The sequence below is a fragment of the Cynocephalus volans genome, chromosome X, assembly GCF_027409185.1.
Source record: "Cynocephalus volans isolate mCynVol1 chromosome X, mCynVol1.pri, whole genome shotgun sequence".
Lineage (NCBI taxonomy): Eukaryota > Metazoa > Chordata > Mammalia > Dermoptera > Cynocephalidae > Cynocephalus > Cynocephalus volans.
Window position 1 is genome coordinate 109,598,839 of NC_084478.1, and position 23,186 is coordinate 109,622,024.

At 37.0% G+C, this 23,186-nt stretch overlaps 1 protein-coding gene across 1 annotated transcript in view; it reads right to left on the bottom strand.

Annotated features, from left to right (window-relative positions):
* Nucleotides 1-721: 721 nt before the first annotated feature.
* The window catches only part of ZMAT1 (zinc finger matrin-type 1), a 34,502-nt gene continuing 12,037 nt past the window's right edge, over nt 722-23,186 (bottom strand). The window contains exons 2-6 of the mRNA XM_063085102.1: nt 17,115-17,221; nt 13,156-13,257; nt 12,904-13,078; nt 3,184-3,283; nt 722-2,021 (exon numbers count right to left, since the gene is read on the bottom strand). Coding sequence (XP_062941172.1) covers nt 722-2,021; nt 3,184-3,283; nt 12,904-13,078; nt 13,156-13,257; nt 17,115-17,221 — 1,784 coding nt within the window. The remainder of the gene's footprint in view (nt 2,022-3,183; nt 3,284-12,903; nt 13,079-13,155; nt 13,258-17,114; nt 17,222-23,186) is intronic.

Sequence of the window (23,186 nt, forward strand, 5' to 3'; positions counted from 1 at the left end):
ATTATATGTAAGAAACATGTAATAATTTTTTTTCCTTTTTTTAGAAAATGAAGGAAAGTAATTTGAGGAAAAGGCATATTGAACACTTTTATTTCACTTGGCCTTTGTTAGAGTTTGTTTCGTGGCTGGCTGGTACAAGGATTGAACCCTTGACCTTGGAGTTATAAGGTGGTGCTGTAACCAACTGAGCTAACCGGCCAGCCCAAAAGGTGGGCTCTGAGCTCATCTTTGAAGATCAAGTACACTTTTCTTTTTCTCTTTTGCAGCTGGCTGATATGGGGATCTGAACCCTTGACCATAAACTGAACTAACTAGCCAGCCCTGTTAGAGTTTAAAGTAACTGTCCACCAAGAAAAATTCAAGTAACACGAATTTCATGAAACCAAACTCTTCAACCCATTTCTTCAACTTTATGGAAACAAAACTAAAAAGCTCAAAATCCAACAGTAAACTCATCCCAAAATACTGACTCTTCTGTCTTTTCTTCAACAGGTTTCCTTTTCTTACATGTTCTTCTTGCATTCTTATGTTCTTTCTCAGAGGCTGAGTTTAAGCTTTTCTGTTTCTTTTTTCAATTCAATTTCAATTTTTACACAAAAAACTAAGCTTTCCTGAACTGATAGTGATTGTATCCACTTCTTTTCTTCATCAGATGTTCCTGTCTTTGTCTAAATCCAGTCTTAACCATTTTCTTCAATTTATCCTTGGGTAAACAAAAAGTTCAAAATCCAAGAATAGACTCATCCCAAAGCATTTCTTCTTCTGTCCTTTCTTCAACAGATTTCTTTTTCTCTTTCTTGTGCTTACGTTCTTCTTTCTCAGAGGGTATATCATGGCTTTTTCTCTTTTTTCGATGCTTAAGCTTTCCTGAACTGACCCTAACTTTATCTCTCTCTCTTTTTCTTTGTCTGATGCTCTTGTCTTTGTCTAAATCCATATCCTCATAACTCCTTTTCCTTTTATGCTTGGACTGCTGCTTCTCTGGTCTTTCTTCACCTTCTTCCAGGTGTCGTCTTCTCTTTTGATGTCTCCGTTTATGACTTGCTTGATGGTCACTGATACTGTTTTCTGAGGACAGGTGCTTGTAAACTTCGGATTCTACACTGTATGGGCCAGAGTTGTTTTCTTGCTGATTAAGGCTCAGGGGTACTGGTTTTTCTGGGAAATAGTCTCTGGTGAGTTGACAGTAGCTATCATGAGCTGGTAAGCAATGAGGTAAATGGTTTTCCACTGCTTGTGAAATATTGTATGGTCCTGGGTAGGTCTGGCAAGTCTCGGATGGGAGTCTTTGTTCCAACATTCTATGTCTGGATCTAATATCAACCATTTCTCTGTACCTATGGGTTTCCACAGAGCTATCGTCTATCTGTCTGAAACAAGTCTTTGGCTCTAGTCCTCTGGCTTTCTGCACTTTGATGTAATGTTCAAGTTCATCTTGAAAAGAGTTATACTTCTTTTTTGAATAAGCTGGCAAGCAATGAGGTAACTGGCCTTCTACTGGTGAAGCGTAGTATGGCTGTTGGTAGGCCTGGGAAGTCTCAAATGAAAATCTTTGCTCATATATTCTTTTTCTGGGTTGAGAATCGACCATTTCTCTATACCCATGGGTTTCCATAGAACTTTCTCTCATCTTTCTAAAACAAGTCTTTGGATCTAGTCCTCTGGCTTTCTGAGCTTTAATGTAATCTTCAAGTTCATCTTGGAAGGAGTCATATGTCTTCTTTGAATAAGCTGGTAAATAGTGAGGTAACTGGTTTTCCACTGCTTGTGAAATATTGTATGGCCCTGTGTATGTCTGGAAAGTCTCAAATGGGCATCTTTGATCAAACATTCTACGTCTGGGCCTGGAACTGACCACTTCTCTATACCCACGGGTATCCAAAGAACTCTCTTCCATCTTTCTGAAACATGTCTTGGGCTTTAATTCTCTGGATTTCTGCACTTTGACATAGTCTGCACATTCATCTCGATAAGAGTTTTGTGTCTTTGACTTCTTCACTGGATTAATAACAAAAGATTCCCTGCAAAAAATACAGTAAAAAGTTCTTTTTACTTATTTTATTCTGAATATTTTCTTTGCTTTCAAAAATATTAGTGTGAAAAAAAAAACCCAACAAAAGCCCAAGTAAATTTTAAAAACCTACCTCTTTATAAAAGCTATAAATCATGACTTTTTATGCCCCCCAAAAAGCAGCAGCGATAGTCAAGTATCTCTCAGGCACCTCACAATTTTTATGCAAAAAAACCTTTCTCAGGCCTGGTATGTGGGTAAGTACCAGTATTATTTAATACCCCAATAAATGGTCTGATCTGAATGTCATATTATTTTTAATATTTTGGTTAGTCAGTTCCTTGTATAGCCTTATAAATGTGGCAGGTATTTATTCTGGAAACCTGGGATCTTTAGAAAAGTCTAAACGTAAGTTAATTTGGCAAGTCACACAGTTTAGCTTCTAAGTATTCAAACTCGAATAATATATTTTCTATTAGAATAAAATAATGTTAACAGAAATACTATGCTTTGACTTTAAAAGCAACAAACCAAATATACAATAGTTAAATGGCCCTCTGTTTCACTATCTGAATTATCCAGTCCCTAAGTGTCCATCCACTCAATTCTCCTCTCCTTAATTAATTGAATAGAATGGACTAAACATTTATTGAGCTTCTACTATGTGCCAAGATAGGCATCTTACACATATTATTATATTTCATTATAACAATCTTACATCAGAGCTGTCCAAAGTTACATACCTGGTAGAAATATGTATCTGATATTCCGATTCAGGTCTTTCTAACAGCAAGACCTTTGTTCTTAGCCACTATAACTCACTGGAAGTATGATGACTGATTCACTGAAGCCCTAGAAACTAAGCCAACCTTCCAGAGACTCTTTGAATTTGAATGGTTATAGCCTGAGAATGATCCTTTAGTATCTCTCCATAGAAGGACAATGCTGTCTGGTCTGGAGGGGTACATGTTAGCCAGCTCTGCCAGTACACTAGACTAGAGAACTCCTTCGGGCACACTAGTGCGCAATATTTTACAAATACTGCCAACCATATATGGGTTCAACTCATAGGGAAAATGAATGCCTCAAAAGTTTGTAAAATTTATGAAAGGGTACTTGAGTAGAAGCGCTGGTCATTTGTGTCACAGGAGCATTTTGGCAAAAGTACTTACTTAATATGATGTTCACTTCCTCGCGTGTGAGACCGGAACATATCTAAAGATGTAAAGGTGATACCACAAACACGGCAAACATAGGTTCTTGTACTAAGTGCTGAAGAAACAGAGTTCAAGTTAAAAAGGTCAGTGTGGATACACTTAGAATCACATAATATTAGAGGTGGACAAGAACCTATTAGAAACCATCTACCTGAAATTTCCCAACAAAAGCAGGGCCAAGAGAGGTCAAATGACTTGGTCAAAGTCACAGAGCCAGTCAGTAATAGAGTTAGACTTTCAGAGCCCATGTCTCTTTATTTAATGCCTAGCATTCTTTACACTGCACCACACTGCTCCTCTAGCCTTTCCCTCTTTCCTAAGAATCTGTTATCTGCCTGCTAATTGCTCCTACATGGAGATGGAAGAGGCACCTCAAATTTAGCATGCTCAACCAACTTTTGACTCCTAACCCCTCAACCTACTTCTTTTTGTTTGCCCCTCTTTCCACCTAACCAAAACCAGGAATGTCACAAAAGATTAAAAACAAATAAAAGCATTTTTTTACTCTCTTACCTGAAATCACTGTAGTGCATTAGTTACCAAAAGTAATTTCCACAGATTTTAGAGAGAAGTACAGTGAGCCCCACTCTTAGGATAAAAGCTGAAAGCAAAATTCTAATACTACTGGTACCACTCCAAAGAGTCAAGAACTACAGAATAGGAACTGTATACCAGCTACCTCACTATTCTGCTTCTTAGGTAGAATTAGAAGCAGAGGATAAATTAATTTTTGTTTTCTTGATCTCGTTATCTTGTTTCATAAGCCAAATACAAAAGCAATCCCAGCCTAGAGAGGAGGCAATAAACTGACAGCTGCAGAGATTTTTAGGGACAACCATGGTCATCTTCTTTTAAATCAAGCAGCAACCTAATTATTGAAAGGAAACTAAATTAATCATTATCAAGGGTATTGGTCTTGTCCAAGCAAAGATTATTCACAGAAACAGGAGACTGTCAAGAGGAAAGAAAGATGCTAATTTTGAAGAACATGAGACTGCTCACTACTGACATATACTCTATTGTGGGCCCAGGAGAGCTCTGCAGGTTACACCAAAATCTGAATGAATAATCCCTCAAAACTATCTTCCCTCCTTGTGCTCTGATTTCATGCTCACCAAGTCACTTTATGATTACAGCCTGGTTTCCCATATTCTTTGATTCCAAGAAAAGGATATCATGGATGATAGACTTCAAGAAAAATTGGGAACTGGAAGTATGTATCTCCTCCCGCCATAAATCAATACCAGAATAACAATACATTTACTTAAACTACAATGTTTTCTAGACGATTTTGATAAGAACCACGTGATGTGTTAGTTTAAAATACAGATTTTCAGACCCCTCCCCTGAAGAACATGATGTATTGTTTCTGGGGCAGTCATAAGGAATTTGTATTTCAACGAATACGGCAAGTGATTATTATAAGAGACTGTGAGAAATACACTGAGGAAATACCTTTCCAGTTCCTTGGCTATTTATCAGGCTCTTTGAAGTTTGTTTGTGGTTAATGAGTCCCTGATTTGAGGCTGATCAACTATGAAGATTCTAGACTTCCTGCAAAGCTAAGGACTAAACCCAGGACTGTGCATCTTCACGACAACCATTTTCATGAAATTATTACCATCTTTATTTTACAGGTATGGAAATTAAGGCTCAGTATAACCAATACCATATGTTTTGAGAATGTACAATTTATGCAAAATAAGCAGGAGTCCTGTTTTCCTCTTGATTAGTGGTCCTCAATGCTGGTTATACATTAGAAACATGAGGAAAACTTTAAAAATATTGATGTTACAGCTCTACATCAGGCCAATTAAATCAGAATCTCTACTGGTGGAACCACACTTTACTTTTTGAAAGCTTTCCAGATGATTTTATTGTGCAGCCATTGCTGAGCACCTACCCGAGATTACTGAGCCAATGATCTTCATTGTGATTATAAACTCAGCTTATGTTTCAGAGGTGTTATGTGTTTATTTAGTGTTTATAATTATAAAGTATACTGTATACGGTGTTTTCATCAGCTCCTCTTTTCTTTCTCCACAAATTACGCTAGAAGTAAGATGCTAAAAGAGGTAATATAGGAGTTTAGAGGAGCTGCTTGGTCAGTTCTAGAACTGTTATCTCAGTACTATTACTTTAGCCCTTGGCTTTTTCACACACTGGTCCTCCTTATCTTTTTCTGGGATACACACATCTGAGAAAATATTATATAAAAACTGTGTGAATCCTTTCTGTGAAGACATGAAGCCTATTCATTGTCTTCAAGGTCAGAATTCCTGATCAAATCCTCCTGAAACCTGCCTTCACTATGTCTCTTACACTCTTTGTTCTTTTATATCAGAGAATGATCCTCGGCCCTATGCAGCTTTGTTGCTCTTGGCTCTGCTAGGATTCCTTGTTTCGAAGTTCATCCAGACACTCAGACTTCCTTGCATCTTGTACCTTTCAGAATCTCCCATAACCTAACACTTGTGGGGCCCACTCTTCTCCTAATCACAGTCCTATTTCATAAATATTTGAAATAAGGTCTTTGTTTTCAAAGCATAAATTGTGAAACACAGGTCTTTGTAGTCTAACATTGTGTTTCTCAATCTTGGCTCCAAATCAGAATAACTAGGGAAGTTAAAAAAGAGAAAATACAAAACACCAATGCACAGGACCCAGGCGCTGGAGATACAAGATGAATAAAACAGCCAGGTGTTCACGAATCCAGTGTGAGAAAGAGATACATAAACTAAGGATTTCAACTTCGTTTGGTGAAAGTAAGAGAGGTATGCTTAAGAAGTATGGGAGCACAAAGAAGCAGAGGCACTTAGTACAATATGACGGTCTAAAGAAGGCTACTGGAAGGGATGATGCCTTAGCTAAACTTGGAGGGATAAAAAGTAGTTGATGAAAAAAGGTGAGAAGAGCATTGTAGGCGCAGGAATTAGCATGAAAAAAAGTACAGAAGTGTTTATGGGAACTTAAAATTTGGAATTGTTGTGGAGTAAAACACAAGGGGATGAGATGGGAGAGGTAAAAAGGGGTCAGATCAAAGTGAGACTTATACGTTATGCTATGGAGCCTAACTTTATTCTGTGCTTTGGGAATCCTTGAAGTGGTTTAAGTAGTAAGTGAGAAGACTGGTCAATTGTGCATTTTAGATGAATATCTCCTCTGGCTGTAATATAGAGAATAAATTTAAGAGGAGAAAGTGTGGAAATAAGGAGACTACAATTATGAGGTGAATATACTAGACCAGGAAAAAGATAATGAGGGCATAGACTAGAAGGTTCTCAGTAGGGGTAGAGAGGAGCAGCGAGACTGGTGAAATATTTAGCTTTAAAAATGGCAAAACTTGGTGACTATTAGGTATAAAAAAAGGGAGGAATCTAGAGGAGTCTAAAATAATTTCCAGAATCCTAGTTTGGTAACTGAGTGGGTAGTGATCTCATTAACTGAAGTTGGAACTTCAGAAGGAAGTGCTGTTTTAGGGGGTGGGAGAATAAGCAATGGTGAGTATCAGTTAAAACACAAAGAGTCTGGGATATCTGTGAGACTTCCATGTAAAGGTGTCCAACAGGCAGTCATATATAGGAGTTTGAAAGGTCAGAGAGATTTTGGAGATGTGAGAACATGGGGCTAGTTAAAAAATAGAGTGGATGAAATCTCCTGAGGAGAACATATGGTGGGTATAGGAAGAGCAACATAATGATAAAACCCTGGTGAGTGCAACTCTTTAAGATGGTTGAGAAAGAAGAGTGATATCAAAGGAGCTAAATAAAGATGTCCATTAGATTAAAAAATTTAGAAGTTTCAGTGAAGTGGTAGATTGGTGGTGTGAAGGCTGGGGGAATGTGTGCAAGCAAATGGCAGTGAGTTGGGCCGAGCCCGTGGCGCACTCGGGAGAGTGCGGCGCTGGGAGCGCAGCGACGCTCCCGCCGCGGGTTCGGATCCTATTTAGGACTGGCCGGTGCACTCACTGGCTGAGTGCCGGTCACAAAAAAAAGACAAAAAAAAAAAAAAAAAAAATGGCAGTGAGTTGAGGAGTGAATAACAGGTGAAGACAGCACAAGCAGACTACACTTACAAAAACTTGGCTGAGAAGGAAAGGGGAGATGCAGTAGTTAAAGAGGAACTCAGGGTTACAGGAGGATTTGGTTAAGCCAGATACTTGGTAATACACATCTAATGGCCAAATTTTTCTTTATGAAATAAGAAAGAAGCTTATTTGAGAAGCGTGAGGAGGGGGGAGTGTAGATTAGGGGAAGAAAGTCTTGGAAAGTGATATAGGTTTAAAATCATTGTTAAGGGGAAAATGAAGGGAAAGAAAAAGGATTAAGCAGGATTAAAGGCCCAAAGAGGCTGGATACCCTGAAGAGGTACTCAGTCTCTAAACTTACATAATTTTCCGTTGCATTACTCAGTAGCTTCAATGCAGAAGCAGAAAAGGTGGAGAGTGGAATTGATCTACAGTTGAAATCTCACCACTAGGGAATAAGTAACAATGAGGTGTAGTAAAGCTTTCCAGAAGTTTGTTAAAGTGTTAAGGTGTGAAGTAATGATAGTGGAGAAATGTAATGAAAAAATACAGAAAGGAGAAATAGCTCTAAGAAGATATGATAAGACTTGCTTATGGATAGGATATAGGGAATTAAGTAGTCAAAGATGCCCTCAAAGATTCAAGTGTAGGTGACTAATAATAGCAGTATTACTGACAAAGAGAGAAAACTTGGGAAATTCTCGTTGGTTTTAGAGGAGATTTATTCAATTTTAGATATGTTGATTACAGATGAAGGTGAGACATTTAAGTGCAGTAATGGGGCTAGAAATTATTAAGATAAACAAAACAAATACAATAAAATACGCATACATACTTTAGTTCCATATCGTTATGGTAGCCATTCCTGTGCTACTAAGACCTGGGCTGGATGAGGGACATGAAGAAAGCAGTAGGAATGATAAAGAAAAAGAGAAAGAGATTAGATATGAAAGAAACATATAAACAATAGCAGATCAAGAGGAAGGCAGACACAGAAAGGAGAAAATGGGTGAAGAGTGAAATAGTTAAGGTGGCTTATGTTTAAATTGTTTTTGTCTTACCACTTGCTCACTTGTAATATGGGCTTGTACTCTGACTGTTCTTTGAAATTCTCAGTAGCTATTTTAAATTCTCAAGCCATGTTCAAATGTTATTACTCTCAAAATGAAATAGTCAAGACAGGGTTGAAAATTTGTTCTTTGAGCTCTAGCTTCAGTGTATAGTGTAAAATGACTTCAATGACTGGATTAAGTCACACTGAGGATCATCCTTCCTCTCCCACCATAAGATGAGAATTTCATCAAAATCCTTCTTCCCTCATTCTAATAACCTTGAAACTTTAGAGAGCTAAAATGACCCTCCCTGTTTAGAAGTGACAAGGGTGCACACACTTCTCATAGCTGACTCAGTTCAAATTTACTTAATGCCACTAAACTAGAAACCACTTATCTCAGATATCCTCAGCCCAACAATAGGAAAGATACCGTAACAAATAGAAGTTTGTCATTTCTCCAAACTCTACTCCTACTTTCAGAAGCCTTACCACTTCTATACACGTGCCTAACTCAACATTCTTTAAAATCCTAGATAAAAAGCATGTATCTCTATGTAACTTTTTGGAATATGTTGAATCATGTTAAGTAGGAAAGTGAAATAGTACAAAGTATAAGTACCCAATTAAAAAGATGAATTAATAGTTCACTGATTCAGATATTAAACTCATCTCTATTGAGGTAGGCCTACCTCTGTGCCAGTTTCTGTCTCTAGCACTGGAAATATACATGAGTTAGATGAAGTCCCTTCCCTTGAAGATCTGACATTCTAATGGGAGATAAAGACACATGAAGAGATAATTAGATATGCAGAATAAGGAAGCACAGAAGATTAGCCTTGAAGGAAGTAAAAAGGCTTCCAGGCAGCAGCAGCATGTTAAAGAATGAGTAGGAATTAGCTAGGACAAGAGGGTTATGGGGATATTCCAGGCAAATGAGGGCACAGAGATAAGAAATAGGGTGATGGCTTCTGTAAATCATAAACAGTTTGCAGATACTGACCCACATAGATCATGGCTGGAAGTAAAAGGGGATAAGCCTGGAAAAGGCAAGCAGAAACAAGATGGTAGGAAGCTATGGAGCTTAGATTTCACCTTCAGAAGATGGAGAAACAATGAAGGGTGTTTAAGAAAGGGAATAACATGAAAATATTTGCACTTTAAGTGAAAACACTCTAGAGGTTAAATTGGAGATGGATTGGGGGAGACAAAGCTGGAGGCAGGGAGAGCAGTTAGGAGGTTGTGGCAATATTCTAGGATAACACTTCTCAAAATTTATTGAGTAAAAATCACCGAGGGATTTTGTTAAAATGCAGATTCTGATTTAGTAGGTCTGCAGTGGAGCCCGAGATTCTTTTTTTCTAACAAGCTCCCAGGTGATGCAAAAGGGTGCGGATTCACTCACACTTTGAGTGGCAAAACTCTAGGAAAGATGTTGAGGACTTGAACTAGTGTGGAAAAAGCAGGGCTGGAGATAATGGGACAGTATTTAGGAGGTAAAAGATTCACAGCTAGGTACTTAATTAGATACAAAGAGTGAAGAAGGTGGTGTTCGGAGGTTCACAGTTAACGGCAGGTTTCTATTTTGAACAACTGAGTGGATTCGGAATGGCTATGAGGCATCCCAGCGAAGCAGTAGCTGCCATTTGGATATGTGAGTCTAAAGCCTGACAGAAAGGTCATAAGCATACAGATGAGAGATAAAACCAGGGAAATAGATTAAATCATGTTTGTAGAGTAAGGTGAAGAATGGAACCATGGGAATACCTAGGTCTACGTAATGAATAAGGAAAAGAGCCCATAAAGAAAACAGAAAAGAAATAGAAACACAGGAGAAGAACCAGAGCACAGGGAGTTACATATGACAAAGAACAGAGCTTCAAGAAGGAGAGAAGAATGAACATCTTCACACGAAGGAGAAAGGTCTAGTAAGGAAAGAATAGAGAAGTCACAGTGAATGGAGGAAAAGAAGTGGGTGGAAGAGAGAATATGAAAGGGGAGTAAAAAACACTAGTAGTAAGAAGGTGCCTGTAGGGGGAAAACATAAAAAAAATATGGTTAGAAGAGCAAGTGAATCACTCCAGTCAGGATCCCTCTCTCTATCGCGCCTGAATTCTTGGCAGTCTTTCTTAGCTCCAAGCTCTTTGTCCATCCTCTCTCCTTCCCATTTCTATCAAATGAAATCACTGAAATCTACAAAGATTTTCTGGACCATGATGATTCACTCCTCTCGTTACCAAAATATGCACATAAAAATCCACGTCTGTATCCTCTCACAATGAAGTATTATTAACCCAACAAGTTTTTGCACTTGCTCCTTCAGGGAAAGTGGTATATTTTCATTTGTATTCCTAAGAATGACTAGCCTAGCATACAAGAGATACTTAAACCATACTTAGTGAATAAATGATATAACCACATGATACTAATTTAAAATACTTCTTTATATACTTAAGATAACATGGAACTATGGGAATGCCTACATTTGATTCTAAAATTAATAGGAGTCATCTAAACCACTCTGGGTCTCATTTTCCAGAAAACAAACAGATCAAACTAGAAGGACTTGAAAATTCTTATCTAAAATTCTATAATTCCATGAATACTATCAGCCTCTTAATAAGAGTAAAATGGTACAAAAATAAGCTAGTATGTTTTATAAAATACAAATTTCCTATGAAAGAGTTTTGGGATAATTTTGCTGTTTACCATTTGCATTTGATTTTGCTGGAAGAGGTTTCTCTCTCATCTTGTCTACAAATGTCTTCCTAGCTTCATTTCTTTTGTGTTTTTTCCCAACATAATGTTGTTGGGCCATTATCGGACTATTAAAGGAAGCAGCACAGAGCTTGCAATATTTGTTTGGATTATTCAAATCCAAATCACTGCTCGAGGAGGAAGGCATAGTCTTGTCTTCAATCCCACCTGGAGGAGGCTTCACAGCAAGGGGCTTCAGGAAATTAAATGCTGCAGAAGTAGTAATAGGCATAGCTGCTGAAATAGTAATGAGAAATGATCAACATGTGTTCAGATATTAGAGCTGTATTCATTGTAAAGTATTAGAGAAATTCAGAATGTTCTAAAAACCTCATGATCTTTGGGCTTTTTTAGCAGAGGGCTGCTAGATAAAGGTACTCAAGTAAAAAAATTCCTTCCAAATTTCTCACCAAATTTCTCCAATAAAGAAGCAGGAAGGAAGAAATGTTCTGCATCAGGCATTGCCTAATTCTGTTCATTTGAAGAATCAATGAAAGTATGAGAGGTATCTTAGAATGATTCAGAGAAATTAGTGAAGGGAAAACAGATGACACCAACTTCTAAGTTGAATAACATAGTACGGCATCTAGTTAGTCTAGATGAGATGTTTGCATCAGAAAAAAATATGTGCAGTTGTTTATGACTACAAAACTATAAATATTTCCACAATTCCAGTTATTTCATAGCTCTTTCATTTATTCTCCTCTCTGAGCCCAAATTAATGAATTTTGGGGACTAAAAAGATACAGCTTTTACAAAAAGCTTTTTTTTTGTAGGGGACACTGATTCTGTCCCTCTTTAGACTGACAAGAAGAAAAACACAAAAACTGGAGAGATTAAAATAAATTGAAAAATAATTCTGGTTTCATTTATTAAGAAAACAATAAGGTTTTGTTTGTTTGTTTGTTTTTTGGGTTGATGGCCGGTATGGGATTAACTTTTAATAATGTTTCTTGTGGCACTAACTTTGCTGGGTGATGCCTATACTATGAGTTGGAAATTAATGTTGGTAAATTGTCCATGCTAGGCATGCCTCAGTCCTAAAGTGCTGAAGTTGCTAAGAGTGTGATAAATGACTTATTCCAGAGGATTAATCTTTTTGTTTTGTTTTGTTCTAGCACACAAGTCTTTCAAAATACAAAATGGGTTTTCCAGGTGTACTCTGCCATCTCAGGCAACTTTGGGTCAAATCTCTCATATGCACTGGTGGCCCAACATCACTGAAAGGAGAAAAGAAGTAATGTTTTATAATTATCTGTATTTTTGGAATTTAGCATAAGTATCCAGTAATTACTGAATGATGATGTTGGTGATACTTATAAAGACATTCTTAGGAAGAAGGGAATGGCTGTCAGGGTAGAAGAAGATTCAGTAACTTATTTATTTTTTGGTCTACATTTATAGTCAGGAAATGCTGCATCCGTAACTATACTATGATGAAGACATTGATCTGAACACATATGAAATAATTTTTTGGAAAATACTAAAGCAAAAAAAGATGCCAAGGAAAAGAAGAAGGAACTAAGATTTTATGATTTGATCAAAAACTGACAGACTTCCAGCTGCTTGTTGTTTATAGCAATATAGCAAATAATTTGTTTTTATTTGAATGTGGTAAATTGAAAGGGAGAGGTCATTAACATTTCTTAAAATTCAGCTAGCAATTACAATCTCCATATTAAATGAGAAAGACACAGAAAGAGATTAACTGGGCAGAAGAATAATAATCAAGTTATATCAATGAGAGTGAAAGTCTCCCCAATAAAAAATGGATGGCAGAGTTGGAAAAAAATGATCGATAGATCCTGTATTGAATATAAAGAGGTGAACTGAATCTTACCCATCTCTGGCTGAAATCCTGATGGAGATACCTGATCATGTTCCTCCACTAACTGCTTCAGGTTTTTAGCACGGCCCTTCCCCACATAGTGAGACTCGGCAACAACCGGGGAGCTAAAAACCATGTTGCAGAGATCACAAAATTTGTTCCTGTCCACTACTCCACTTCTATGCACCTGAAACAAGCACAATCTTATTAGAAAGATTTGACAACTCAAAGTTTAGAATTACGATGTCAACACAGACCACTCACCTGAAAATTCCCAACATGCATCTTCATTATTTTACCAGGCACTTCATTTTGTTCCCCATGCATTCGAAAATAAAAACTAACATTTTGAGCATGTTTTTCACTCTGAAAAAAAATATAATATGACCTTGTTTATTTAATAACAGTCACCCAAAATTTACACCTCTCTGAATTTGAGGGCAGCACCCATGAGTTTTCATATTAGTATGTACTAAGCTTATGAAAGAGCTTCCCGTGCTTTCAAATATCTAAATCTCAGTTAAAATGAAAATAATGCTACAATTTAAAAGCCAATACCTCCTAGATTCTTGTTTTTGACAAAAACTCCTACTTGCTGCCCAATATCAAATGTCGTCTTCTTCCTTAATTATAAATCTTGGGAACGTACCCAGCTAAAAGACTAGTTTCTGGCCTCCCATTCAGCAAGATGTAGTCATGTAACTAGATTCTGGCCAATAAGATGTAATCTGAAGTGATCTGTGGAACTTCTGGGAAGCATCCTCAAAAGGCTGAGGGATAAGCCCTTCTATTTTTCTTCCCTCCTGCTTTTGGAATTAAGATACAAAGGATGGAGTTCCAGCAGCCATTTTGGACCATGGGGCACCTTGAAGAGGAAAGCCAGTTCATCAAAGCAGAAAGAGAAAATGCCTAGGTCCCTGTTGATGCCATGGAGCTGTCATGTCAACCCCATACTGTCTACCTCTCAAATTCTTTTATGTGAGGAAATAAGCCCTCTGGGTTTAAGCCATATTATAAATAATCTCTGAATAAATGTATAACCAAACTCATAAGAATAATCAAGATATTGGTGCAGGGAGAAGAGAAACGAACATTTCCTGAGCACATTATGTGAGACAATCACTCTTTCTTTACATAATTTTAAATTGTGAATTATATTCATCATATAGAAAAGGACAGGAAATAATATAGCCAAAGCCTATACCCACCATCCAGTTTCAACAGATATTAGTATTTTGCTGTATTTCTATCAGATCTTTTTAAAAGAGGTAAAATTTTACAGATACAGTCATATACCCTCCTGCCAAAAATCCTTTCCTCTTCTCTCCCTCCCCACAGGTAACCACTATCTTAAAGTTGGTGTACATCATTTTCTTTCATGCTTTTATTCTTTTACTACATATGCATGTACCCCATGTACCGATAAACAGTATTATATATTACTGAGTTTTAAAACATTTTATGAAAATGGAATCATTACACACATATCCTTTTCCAAGTAGTTTTTTAAAGCTCAATATTATATTTCTAAGATTTACCCATATTGATACATAGCTCTAGCGCATTCATGTTACATACTGTATAATATTCCACTTCATATGCTACCCATCCAGTCCCTTACTGAGGGCAGTTATGTCTCTGCTTATTTTGTTATTACACACATTGCTGCAATGAACATATGTAAACATATCTCCTAATATACATGTCCAAGAATAGATAATACCTAGAAGTGGAATTCTTGACTTACAAGGTATGCGGATTTTCAACTTCACTAGGTATTATAAAATTCTGAAGCAGTTTATAGCTTCAAGTGCAGCATATGTGTGTTTTCCCACATCCTCCTAAGTGCTATTAGATTTTAATTTTTGCCAGAATTATGGTTTTTATATGATAGTTCATTATCACTTTAATTTGCATTTCTCGTGTGATCACTAGTGAAGTGGAGTACATCTTCTATAGCCTGTTCATAACACTTTCCCATTTTTCTATTGGGTTCTTGTTCTAAATGATTCCTAGTCTTTTACGTATTCTAGACACTAGTCCTTTGTTATAAATACCATCAAATCTGTGGCTTATCTTTTAACTTAGTTTATAATTTTTTATGTGCCATGTAAGTTTCTCCTGCAAATATTATGACTCATTTTAAAGTTGTGACTTATTTTAAAGGTGAAATTGTTGTAGAGATAGAAAAGCAAGCCAATAAGATAAAACAGAATAATAGCTTCAAGACAGACCAATATATATGTGGAAATTTGTATATGATGGAGGTGCGACTACAAATCAGTGGGGCAAGGATGAACTGTGCAATAAAATGGTGCTGGGACAACTGGCTATCCATATGAAAAAAAATGTTGTCACCATCTTCCCAGACATGAAAATCAATATCAGATGGATTAAACACTTTAACATAAGATGTAAAACTTTTCAAAGTTTTGGAAGAAAATAGAGGTAAGTATCTATATGACAAAAGCACATAGAATGATTTCTTAAACACATAAGCACAGATACAAAGGGAATTATCAATAGATGCAACGTCATTAAAATTCAAAATTTCTGTAGCACTGTCATATTTTACATGTAAATAAGTACTATTCTGAGATAGTCTGACAGTATTAACCAGGCTATATGCTAAAGAAAAAAAATCACTTTTTCAAGTAGAATATTTACATGGAAAATGCTTTCAAATTTATAGAAAATCATGTGTAGTTTTGGTGTGGTGATCTAACAGGCTTAAGCATCAAACTGCAGATGGTACTCAAATTTAAATTGAAAAATGTGGTACATCTACATAATATAATACTTTATAGCCATTAAAACTATTATAGAAAAGAAAGATATAATTGCAGGACAAAATGTCCAGATTATGTTCTTACGTGAAAAAAAAGTACAAAAATAACATACATGATTCTCTTTTGTAAAAGTGTCTGTGTGTGTGTGTGTATTCAGAAAACATATTGGAATTATATAAACAAAAAAACCTAAATGATGGTTAACTATAAGTGACAGAATTATGATGTTTATTTTCTTGTATTTTTGTATATTTTTTACACTAAACACTCATAGTGCTTTATAATTCCATAAAAAGCTGCTTTTCAAATTTAAATTCAAATGGTTCTGACTGCAGTTATCACAGAGAACCTTGATTGTCTTTCTCTCTTTACTCTTATCTTTTAGCTATGGAGTTTAAAGATGTGCTAGGCACTCTCACATATTTGATTTCACTTAATTCTGAAAAGTATAGTAAGAGATATTTTTTACCACCAACATTTTGCAGGTTCAAAAAACATGCTCAGAGAGGTAAAGTGACCCAGGGTCACACAAGTAGTCAATGGTGAAGTTAAGACTTGAACGTAGCTCCTCTCCATCCACAGCCAACCCAATGTCCCTATCTGTAATTACAGTAATTTAATCCCAGTCAACATAAAGACTAAAACATGGTTGCCAATAAAATTAGCAATGGGCAAAACTAGATGAGATGTTTAAAAAGTAGAACTAGCATTATTTAAATAAATGTATCTAGAACTTTTGATAACCCAGAAACCAGATATGAAAGGAACCTAACAGCTTATCAGATGATGTAGAATTGTGAGGGAACGCCATATAAAGGGAACGAACGATGGATATGAAATCAGAAGTAATCCTTTTTAGGCTTATTCATGCCAATGACTAGCTATAGAGAGAATCACTAACTCTCGGGTCTCAGTTTTCTAATCCACAAAATAAGAGATTAAGAACATTAAACATTTTCTCTTCTAGCTCTAGAGTTCTATGGTTCTGTGCCTAAAATCTCGTGGCTAAGCCAAGTGCAAGACTGGCTGATTTTGTTTTTATAGTCTTCATTTACTGTAAAAGAAGATTCAGAGTTCTACAGTATACCTTGATTCACATTAATAGTTTCCTATGCAAGCTTCACAATAGCCTCCTTATATTTATTACTAGGATGAATGGTATAGTGGTTTGATAGATACAAAGGGAGGCAGAATGGTGTGAAGAAAAGAAAACAAGCTCTGGAGTCAAAAAGACGGAGATTAAATCTGAATTCCCTAAACTTAAGGTAGGATTCTACTGTCCTTCTCTGAGCCAGTCTCCTCATCTGTCAAGGGGAAATAATGCCACCTATTTCACAGGATTATCGTAAGAATCAAGAAAGATGACTTACATAAAGTTTACTTGCTACATTTAAAAACATGCTTTAGACCCTATTCCCATTATTTTTAACCTACCTTATAATGTGAAACCCTTTGTGATTCAAACTGTAGCACCACTCCACATATTTGACAAAAGTTATCGGTAAAAAATTCAACCTTTTTCTGTTCATTCCAAGGGGCATCTATGAATAAAATAAAGGGGAGTAAGACAATATATCACATTACTGAATATTTAGAGGTTCCATTTTTATTCCTCAACTTCCAATTTGAGTGCTTGTGAGGCTGCAGTAATAACTTTTTGCTCAAATATGCAATTTAATATGTACATATTAAGTATGCTTCTAATGTCTGATATGGCAAGGGTTATTTATTTAGCATGATAAGTCTAGGCACTGCCATTCTAAAGGAATAGTTACAGGGGCACCAATAACTTTGTGAGCTTCATGGAATGATTTGGGACACCAATAATAAAAGGCTGGATTTCTAGCCTTGATATTATGTGTTTTACAGCAGACAATCCTAAAAAAATGCATTATTTTAGGATTAGAACTGTCAATTATCTCGAGCGATGGCTCCAATGTTCTCTAAAAATCACAGAACCATAAACCATCTTTGCCCACGGTAGGCAAACATCCTCCATTGTTGTATAAACACCAGCACACTTATTTGGTCAAATAAGTCTTACGCAAGCTTCTCAAAGCTATAAAGCAATGCTCATATACTAAGATCTAGAAATTTATTCTATAGTATTTCTCACTGTAATGAAGAACACATACCAAAACTTTCTGAATTTACATTTGAGGTCCACACTTTTATCTACAGTTCCTAACAGCTGCAATGTATGCTGTTAAAATTTATTAGTTTATCTATAGTGTATGAACCACAAAACATCAAAATTTTGCCTGTTATTTGGCTATTTAAATGAATAAGTTGGTGCTACATATACTTTCATGGAGAGATGCCAATGATATATTAAATAAATAAGTTGTAGAACAAATATAATATATTCAACTCCCAACACTAAAAAAATTAATTATATGCATATATATGCACTTAAAAAATTTGGAATGATATAAAATAAATTTAGAAGTGGTTAACTTTGGGAAGTTGGGCTAGAAAAGAAACAAGGGGAGAAAATTTAACATTTTGCTCTCTGTACAACTGTCTTGTTTTAATTTTGCAAAAAGCATGTAAGACTTTCTAATTAAAAACCATTAGGACATATATCATCAAGATGGTGAAACAGGACTCTCCGGCGCTCATCCCTTGACAGAAACATCAATTCGAAGAACTAACCACACGTGAAAATATCTTCACAAGATCTAGGGAAACCAGGTAAGAGATTACAGTACCTGAGTTGTAGCACAGAAACAAGAAAAGATGCATCAAAGAGTGTAAGGACTGTTTTACAATACCTGAATTATACCCCTCTCCCAACCCCAGGCAGCATAGTGTGGAGAGAGAAATCCTTTCTGTGGGGATAGGAGAGGAAAGTGAGCACTGAACTCTGCCTCTGACCCCAAAACTGGGTCTGCCCTAGTAATATCCAGTACTCCATAGCCCCAAACTTCAGGCCAATAACTGCACACTGAGCCTCTAGGCCTACCTCAGCAGTAGGCCAGATCTCATAGCTCTAGGCTGCAGTCCTGTGCAGTGAGCATGGTCTCCAGGCTACCCCAAAGCAAGACCAACCTCAGCAACCCCAGGTTCTAGACTACTCTCGGCACCAAACTGACCTATAAGACTCCAGGCTTCAAGACAGCCCCAGCATCAGGCTGGCCCTTGCATCCCTAGTTATCGGGCCAGCACCCATGAACTCGGCCTCCACGCTGGCACCAGCAAACACAGGCTGCAGGCCAGTACCTGCAGACTGAGCCTCCAAGTCCACCTTGGTACTAGGCAGAATCCTGCAGCCCCACTCTCCAGGCTGGCCCCTGGAGCCTCCAGCAGACCCAGGGTTCAGCCCTATCCTAATAGACCCCAGTGCTGAACCAGCCCCCATGGACCCTGGCTCAATAACTGCCTCTGTGTACCCAGGTCCCAGGCTGATCCTGTAGTCCAAAGGACTCAGGCTAGCCCTTGCAGACCTTGCCTCCAAGCCAGCACCTGCACACCCAACCTCCAGGCTGGTACCAGCAGTCCCAAGCTCCAGGTCGGTCCTCACAGACCTAGGCTCCAGGCCAGCCCTGGTGGCTCTGGGCACCAGGCAAGCACTGAGGCTTCAGACCAGGCCCTAAGGATCCAGGCTCCATACCCGTCTCAGCACCAGGATAGTCCCAGGCTTCAGGCCAGTTCCTGTGGCCCCAGTCTCTAGATGACCCAGGACCCAGGCCTGATTCAGCAGACCAGGATTCAGGCCCACCCAGGAAACCTCAGTACCAGGCTGGACCCCTTGGACTGAGGCTCCAAGACCACCTCTGCAGATTCAGGCCCCAGGCCTGTACCAAGGGTCCCAGATGCCAGGTTTACCCCAGCACTAGGCCAGCCCCTGTAGACTCAGGGTCAAGGCCCACCCCAGTACCAGGCCTACCTTTGTGAACCCAGGCTCCAGGCCCATCCCTGAAGACCAAGTCAACAGGTCCACCCCAGTGAATTCAGGCTTCAGTCCCAAACCTGAGGACCTAGGCACCAGGCCTGTCCATCTGCTGACCCAGGTATCAGACCAGTCTGTCCAAGGACTCCAGAAGCAAGCCTTCCCAAGGACCATGCTAGACAGCCTGCCCAGAATCTCTGGATGGGCTGACTGGTAAATGGCTTTCCCACACAAAGCTGGTCCACAAAGACTAGAATAAGTCCCTTTTTCAAACACACAGATATCAGTGTAACACAATGAGAAACAAAAAACAAGGAGACATAACAACGACAAAAGGACACAATAAGCTCTCAGCAGCTGACCCCAAAGAAATCAAGATATACAAACTTCATGAGAAAGAATTCAAAATAATTGTTTTTAGGAAACTCTGCGAACTTCAAAAAAATACAGAGAAACAATTCAATATAAGCAAGAAAACAATAAATGACCCAAAAGAGGAATTTAATAGAAATATTGAAATTATAAAAATACAAACAGAAATTCTAGAGCTGAAAAATATAATGAATTAAAAATGCAATAGAGAGCATCAACAGCAAACTTGATCATGCAGAAGAATGAATCTTTGAAACAAGAAGGCAGGTTATTTGAAAATACATAGTCAGCAGACAAAAAAGAAAAATAGAATGTAAAGGAACAAAGAACATGTACAGAATTTATGACACAGAATCAAAAGACGAAATGTCCAGGTTATAGAAGTTAGTGAAGAAGAGAAAGACAAAGGGGTAGAAAGTTTATTTAAAGAAATAGCAGAAAACTTTCCAAATTTGGAGAAACATATAAATATCCAGGTACAGAAAAGCGAAATGTCTCCAATCAGATTCAATCCAAACAATACTACTCCAAGACATATTATAACCAAACTGTTAAAAATTAAGGACAAAGAGAGGATTCTACAAGCAGCAAGAGGAAAGAAGCAAATAACATATGTAAAGGTGATCCAATAAGGCCAGCAGCAGTTTTCTCAGCAGAGACATTGCAGGACAGGAGAAAATGGGATGATATACTCAAAGTGCTAAAGAAAATAACCTGCCAACCAAGAATACTGTACAATCAAGCTGTCCTTTAGAAATTAAGAAAAGATAAAGACTTTCCCAGACAAACAAAAGCTGAGGGAGTTCATCACCACCAGACCTGTCTTACATGAAATGCTGAAGTGAGTTCTTCAAGCTGAAAGAAAAAGATGCTAATTAGTAACACAAAAACATGAAAGTATAAAATTCACTGAGGTAAAGGTAAGTACACAGTTAAATTCAGAATACTTTAATATAGTGATTATGTGTAAATCACTTATATCTTTTGTATGAACGTTAAAGGACAAAACTATTGAGAATAATAGCTACAATAATAGCTACAATAATAGGGGTACACAATATAAAAAGATATAAATTGTGACATCAAAAACATAAAATGTAGGAGGGGGAGAGTAAAAGTGTAGAGTTTTTTTATGTGATAAAAGTTAAGTTGTTGCCAGCTTAGAATAGCCTGTTATAACTATATGATATTTTTTGTAAGTCCCCTGGTAACCACAAAGCAAAAACCTATAGCAGATACACATAAGACAAAAAAATAAGGAATCAAAGCATGCCACTACAGAAAACCATTTAATTGCAAAGGAAGACAGCAAGAGTGGAAGAAAGGAACAAAGAAAGTACAAAAAAGTCAGAAAACAATTGAAAAATGGCAGTATTAAGTCCTTACATTTGAATAATTACCTTGCAAGAAAATGGATTCAATTCTCCAATCAAAAGATACAGAGTAGCTGAATTAAAAAATAAGACCAAACTACATGCTGCCTGCGAGAAAATGATCTCACCTGTAAGGTCACACACAGACTGAAAGTGAAGGGATAGAAAAAGATATTCCATGCAAAAGGAAACCAAAAGAGAGCAGGAGTTTCAGATAGAAAACATTAAAAAATTTACTTTAAGTTATGTTATATATCTTCAATTAAACTTAATTTTTAATATGATTGTATAAATTTAAAAGATTTACCTTAAAAATTACATGTTTAAGATAAGAAAAACCATAATTAGAAACATGTCAGAAGTGACTTAAAAAACAGTTACAAATTTACCCCTATAATATATAGTATTAACTCTGAATTATTTTTGAGGTTGTTTTCAAGTAATGGATTTATCCAAGTTTGACTCTATTATCAGCAATGTAAAGAGGTTAGCAAAAATGTATTTCAGGACTTCCCTTATTTCAGAATTAACTACTATGTGCAACCTGAGCATATAGTGGCATGATCTTGAACTTTTCATTAAAATCTTTAATAAAGCAAATACCTTTGGTGGCAATGTATCTTATTACAGAAAAAATATTCCTTTAAGAAGACAAAAGATAACTACTAATTTAGAGGTTCAAGAATTACTAAAATTTAACACTCTTTTATTTCCTAGATCAACCCTTAATTCCAGATTTCTCCACTATTAATAGTCAAAGTTTGAAACTGACACTCAGCTTGGTAAATACCAAGACTGTTCTTTTTTTTTTTTTTTTTTTTAACCCAGCCTTTCATTACTGGTGGTGCTCCAGATCATTTCCATGACGCCTTTGAAATTACTGGTGCACCTTTAACTTCTTCCCTTTAGACTGGTATTGCCTAGACTTATTGTCTTTAACTCATTTCCTTCAAACAAGTTCTTGGTCTGTTTTTCCTTATCAAATGGCATAATATTCCCAGGCTTAACATCCCAGCTATTCTTCACCCCAGAAAATCAATGACTCATGCCAATTTTAGTTTAAAACATTCTTTTATATCTACTCTTCTTTTTAATTCCCCATATTACGACCTAGTTCAGGCTCTTGATGTCTCTGGGCATTATTTGTATTTACTGATATTTATTGGGCTCAGTTTCAAAGTACTATGGTAGATACTTTGGAAAGATATAAGAAAGAATGAACATTTTTTGAGGGCCTTCTGTGTGTCAAACATGACGACAGAGAATGTCTTTAGACCTTAAGACAAACGTGAAAAGTAGGTGGCATTTCCAAAGTTCTGAAGTTTAGGAAATTGGGATTCAATGAAATCAGAATAACTTATCACATGTGTTATTTGGTGGAGCTGGAACTTAAACTTTGTTTTGTCTTCACTCTTTTCATTATAAATACCTAACTGTTCCACATGTTGGAAAGGACAAACTAAATGAAAAGTTCCTAATCTCAAGGAATTTACAAGTTAGTATGGAAGATAAGATGTGTACAGAAAGAACTAAGATTCCAAGACCAAAATGTAGTGCTGTAAGACATAAGAAGGTACAGTGTGTTCCTGCTGAGGCATTTGGGAAAAGCTTTCTAGAGGAAAACAGATTTTGAACTAAGCTTTAAAACACATGTAAAATCCAAATGAGTGGAATAGAGGTAGTTCAGGGGAGGCAAGGGTATGAAGGACAATAGAAAGCTTGGAATGGTGCCAAATCATAATAGGCTTTATTAAAGCACTTGTACTTAATTCTGCATTCAACAGGGGAGGAGTGACTTCAATGGGTACATCAAGAGTCAGTTTCAGGCTTGAGGCTTGAACCAGAAGAGGGACAGTGGACACAGAAAAG